Source organism: Penaeus vannamei, chromosome 19 (genome assembly GCF_042767895.1).
Source record: "Penaeus vannamei isolate JL-2024 chromosome 19, ASM4276789v1, whole genome shotgun sequence".
Classification (NCBI taxonomy): Eukaryota; Metazoa; Arthropoda; class Malacostraca; order Decapoda; family Penaeidae; genus Penaeus; species Penaeus vannamei.
In genome coordinates this window covers 1,239,953-1,244,952 of record NC_091567.1, presented here as the reverse complement: position 1 = coordinate 1,244,952, position 5,000 = coordinate 1,239,953, and the positions used below count along the sequence as shown (strand labels likewise).

At 35.7% G+C, this 5,000-nt stretch overlaps 1 protein-coding gene across 2 annotated transcripts in view; it reads right to left on the bottom strand.

Annotated features, from left to right (window-relative positions):
• Positions 1–5,000, bottom strand: part of Sugb (Sugar baby) — a 17,430-nt gene that overhangs the window by 8,247 nt on the left and 4,183 nt on the right. For both annotated transcript variants that reach the window (XM_070133693.1, XM_070133692.1), the window contains exons 2-4: positions 2,089–2,169; positions 1,023–1,224; positions 1–135 (exon numbers count right to left, since the gene is read on the bottom strand). The exon at positions 1–135 is cut by the window's left edge and continues 34 nt beyond it. In XM_070133693.1, coding sequence (XP_069989794.1) covers positions 1–135; positions 1,023–1,224; positions 2,089–2,146 — 395 coding nt within the window. In that variant the 5' untranslated portion in view covers positions 2,147–2,169. The remainder of the gene's footprint in view (positions 136–1,022; positions 1,225–2,088; positions 2,170–5,000) is intronic.

Sequence of the window (5,000 nt, the reverse complement as noted above, 5' to 3'; positions counted from 1 at the left end):
TTTATGAAATCATTCTGTCTACATTTTTCCTTGGAAGAGCAAAACTTGATATAAGTTGAAGGCGAGCTACAATCCAGGGTCACTTTGGCAGGAACCTTATTCGGTGTCTGAGGTATTGGTGGTGTGAAGTACACACTGTCAAGATAAAGTTGCATCATATGAAATATTTGTCACCAAAGAGAAGATATATCATTATATAGTAGCCATTTAGAAAATATGCACATACATACATACATATACTGATCCTGTTCAGATCCTTATTGTCATAAAGGAAAGACAATAAATCATTCTAAGGCTGTTTTCCCATACTGAACATATCAAAAGCACAAAGGCTTTACAAACTCTTAAGAAAATCATGCACATACTGTATCAATTACAAGTGCCAACCTTCAACATTTCTTTAGTAAAGTTCTTCTAAGAACCAGCCATTGAAAATATACTGTTACTAATTAACAGTGTGACTACAGTGATATGTAATGATGAATGGAAATTCATGGGCAAATGTTTACATCTGCTTCTGAACATGTACATTTTATCAAATTAAATATGCATACAAAAAGAAAAGAAAAGAAAAGAAAAGAAAAAGTCATAGAAGACTATAAAGCTTTCCAGTTTTTGTCTCTGATGCCAAATTTTATGTTGCATTTATGCTTTAAATATATCTAATACAATAAATGTGAAAGTTACTGATTAAGATCAGTAAGCTGTATCATCATAACTACACAGCAAATAACTAGGTTATACATGGTGGCACCTATAACAAAAGAACAGCTAGCATTGTTTGCAAAAAAACATTCTGCTAAAGATATTATAAGTTATGTATCATTACAAAGGCCTATTACTATGGAGTGATATGTAACAACTTCGAGATCTCAAAGACAAAGCAATGATGAGCCTGTTTGATGTGGAATTTGAGTAACTGTAAAAAGAGATGTATTCTGTGTCCTGTATATCATGTGAAATGAACATTATCCAACCAAGGTATATCAAAGCAACTCCATAATAACCATGACAACACATACCTGAAGAAACCAAGTGTACACACAGCAATAGCAGACAAGAAAACTCCTCGGTGAATGCGAAGTAAATCAGCAAGCGCACCTGATGCAGCCTTTGCGAAGAGTCCAACAAAGGGTAGGATGGTGTAGATGAGGCCAATGCCAGCAGGGGAAATACCCTGTTGTCGTGCATATACTGGCAGGAATGGAAGCACAGGTGCAGTGCCTAGGATAATGGAAAATGTTATAGGGTTGTCACTCAGATGGGATGAGTCATATCTTGAAGAGCTGTCTAACTTCTTTTAGCAAGGGAATATTAGTTCTCAACTTTCCAAACAAATTCATAATCTGAAATCATGCAGTCTGACATATCTCTAGTACCTCAACAAATAATCACACTTGCAACTGATGGTTACTGAAAAACTCAGGTTAGCAATTCTTATTAGTGCAATCAAACAAGCAAATGCATGCCCTAGTTGCAAATAAACAGGCACAATTCAACAACACTGGCAGAGGAATCTCAGTGACTCTCTATCTGGATGCTACCATGATTATAACAAAAAATTAGCTACAATATATGTTTCTTCATTTTTCTTATAGGGATCAGTATAAAAAATTAATGAAAATTACAAGACTGCTACAGGAGCCCTTAAAATAGTCCTAGAAGCTGTTTATGTTACATCACAATACTTTTCAGAGAAGTTTCAGTTCTACATAGAAAACTCCCTGGGTAATATATTGACCATGCAGAATGGTGTATAGCTAAAACTAAAATAAAATAGTTACAGGTTAAATAAATATCCAGGAAAGGTCTTAATTCTTTACTAATTACTACTAATTACTAATTAAAGTGTTCATTACTACCTGATATAGCTCATATCAAATAACCTAACCAATATAAATAAAGTACCATATAAAATCTGATTTACAACACAATGATAACAAATAATAAACCTTAAAATGATTGTCATAACATGCTTCACCTTTCATAAACCCTATTTAGATTTAGATACAAAAGTTCCTCCCTACCATGAACACAATCTCAACAAAATTGACTTCCTAAAAATCAATATTGACAAACAGTACTTACCTGCAAACATTAAAAAGTAATGTGCCTTCATAGGCAGTAATTTCATGTTAATTTTCATCTTGCCTGCTCTACCAAATTTCCCTGAAAAAAAAGAAAAAAAATTACAATGGTTTCTATTATTAAACATCATCACAAAATCACTCTCAGAAAAACTGCTATTGCAGTAAGTATAATATCATAATAATTTCTCTAAGTTACATACATACAAATGTATACACTTGTATATATATATATATGTGTGTGTGTGTGTGTGTGTGTGTGTGTGTGTGTGTGTGTGTGTGTGTGTGTGTGTGTGTGTGTGTGTGTGTGTGTGTGTGTGTGTGTGTGTGTGTGTGTGTGTGTCTTTGTGTGTGTGTGTGTGTCTTTGTGTGTGTGTGTGTCTTTGTGTGTGTGTGTGTCTTTGTGTGTGTGTGTCTTTGTGTGTGTGTGTGTATTTGTGTGTGTGTGTGTGTTTTGTTTGTGTGTGTGTGTGTTTGTGTGTGTGTGTGTATTTGTGTGTGTGTGTGTGTGTGTTTGTGAGTGTGTGTATTTGTGTGTGTGTTTATTTGTGTGTGTGTGTTTATTTGTGTGTGTGTGTTTATTTGTGTGTGTGTTCTTGTGTGTGTTTATTTGTGTGTGTGTTCGTGTGTGTGTTTATTTGTGTGTGTGTTCATGTGTGTGTGTGCGTGCGTGTGTGCGTGTGTGTGTATGTGTGTGTGTGTGTGTGTATGTGTGTGCGTGTGTATTTGTGTGCGTGTGTTTGTGTATTAGTGTGCGTGTGTATTTGTGTGCGTGTGTGTTTGTGTGTGTGTGTGTGTTTGTGTATTCGTGTGCGTGTGTATTTGTGTGTGTGTTTGTGTATTCGTGTGCGTGTGTATTTGTGTGTGTGTGTGTGTGTGTTTGTGTGTGTGTGTATTTGTGTGTGTGGTTATTTGTGTGTATGTGTTTATTTGTGTGTATGTGCTTATTTGTGTGTGTTTATTTGTATGTGTGTCTGTGTGTGTGTTTATTTGTGTGTGTGTGTCTGTGTGTGTGTTTATTTGTGTGTGTGTGTCTGTATGCGTTTATTTGTGTGTGTGTGCGTGTGTGTGTGTGTGTGTGTGTGTGTGTGTGTGTATGTGTGTGTGTGTGTATGTGTGCGTATGTGTGTGTGTGCGCGTGTATGTGTATGTGTGTGTGTGTGTATGTGTGTGTGTGTGTGTATATGTGTGTGTGTGTGTGTGTGTGTGTGTGTGTGTGTGTGTGTGTGTGTGTGTGTGTGTGTGTGTGTGTGTGTGTGTGTGTGTGTGTGTGTGTGTGTGTGTGTGTGTGTGTATATATATATATATATATATATATATATATATATATATATATATATATATATATATACATATACATTTTCTCTTGAGTATGTAAAAATGTAACATGTGTCAACAGTACAATCTACATGTGGTAATTTCAGAATAGTTCCACCTAACAGATCATAAAATTTTGGTATTGAAAGATTACTCTCACTATCTACTATCCAAATATATAGAAATTATTACCCCCCCCCCCCCATTGGTGACAATCTTGGCCCTGATAGCAGGGGAGGGCATGAAAGGTAACAGGGAGATTATGGGGTAAAATATCAATAACATACACAGTATCAGTCACTATATTGTCTAATACAGTGACTGTGATCTCCCTATGGAAGGCTGCTGCAATGGAACACAAAGAATCCTCCACAAATTTATGGCAGGAGAGTGTATGACTGACATGCGGGAGCGTCCAATGGTGTGTCTATCCGACGCTCTCTCCTGCTATGAATATATGGAGAATTCTTTGTTTTTCTGGACAGGTGTTGAGCATAGCAGCACCCTATGGGAGGGACAATACAGTAACTTTCATTCCCTCCCCTGCTATCAGGACCAAAAATGTAGGTGTCTGGCGCATTTTCGTACTATAATTTCTAAGTATTTGGATTGTAGAGTGTGAGAGGAATCCATCAATACCAAAATCATTCTGATCCATCTGGTGGAATTTTTCTGTAAAATTACCCTATATAACTTTAAGGAATTAAAAAGTGCCAGCTGATGTACTTGGCAACTTAAGAGCCTTCTTTTCTAGACAATTCTTTTTTAATTTCATGTTTAATGATTCTAGTTAATACAGAAATAATATGAACTCAGGCAATTCTTATATAACTTAAACTATTATAGCTCAGTTTTCCAGGTTGGAACACATGCAAATGCTTAGTGTGAAACCACAGCTATGATCATTTTTGCATGCACCCAGTTTTCTTTCTTGAAGACATTTGAATTCCAAATAACTAACACAACAAAACAAAACAAAGTCCATCCATCTTTAAAAACAAATGAATAACTTTTAACTTTGTTAAAAGTGGAAAACTATTGCTGTTGCTCGAGCCATAAATGTCCTTTGCTCGCAGGTTGCAGCCCATTTATTTGTCACTGCTCGCTACGATGCATCCGCGGAAACCAATATACTTTTCAACTGGGACAGGTCTATCACAACAAAACTCATAGACAACAAGGCTTTTAAAATTACTTTATCCTTTAAATGGTGTAGTTTATTCTCCAGTACTCTATACTATCTCTAAAGTAAATAACAACCTTCTACTGCAATGATCCAATAGTGATGCTGCGGTTCACCCAAATCCTTCTTCAGTTCTAATGAATTAATTGTAGCGACTACTATACAAGAACAGCACTGTTTCTAATGATATAGTTAATCTGAATGGCCTCTAAAAGACCTTCGAAACTACCCCTTTAAGAAAAAAGTATTTATCTCTTTTTTCTATGTATTCCTCGAGATGAAACATCTGTGAGGCCTTCTACAAAGTAGAGATACACAAGTATTCTAATATTTTAGAAGATAGATAGCATAAATAACTTAAAAACCACAAACACAAGTTTGGCCCTTAAAAAATCCTAACTTTCAGTAAACTC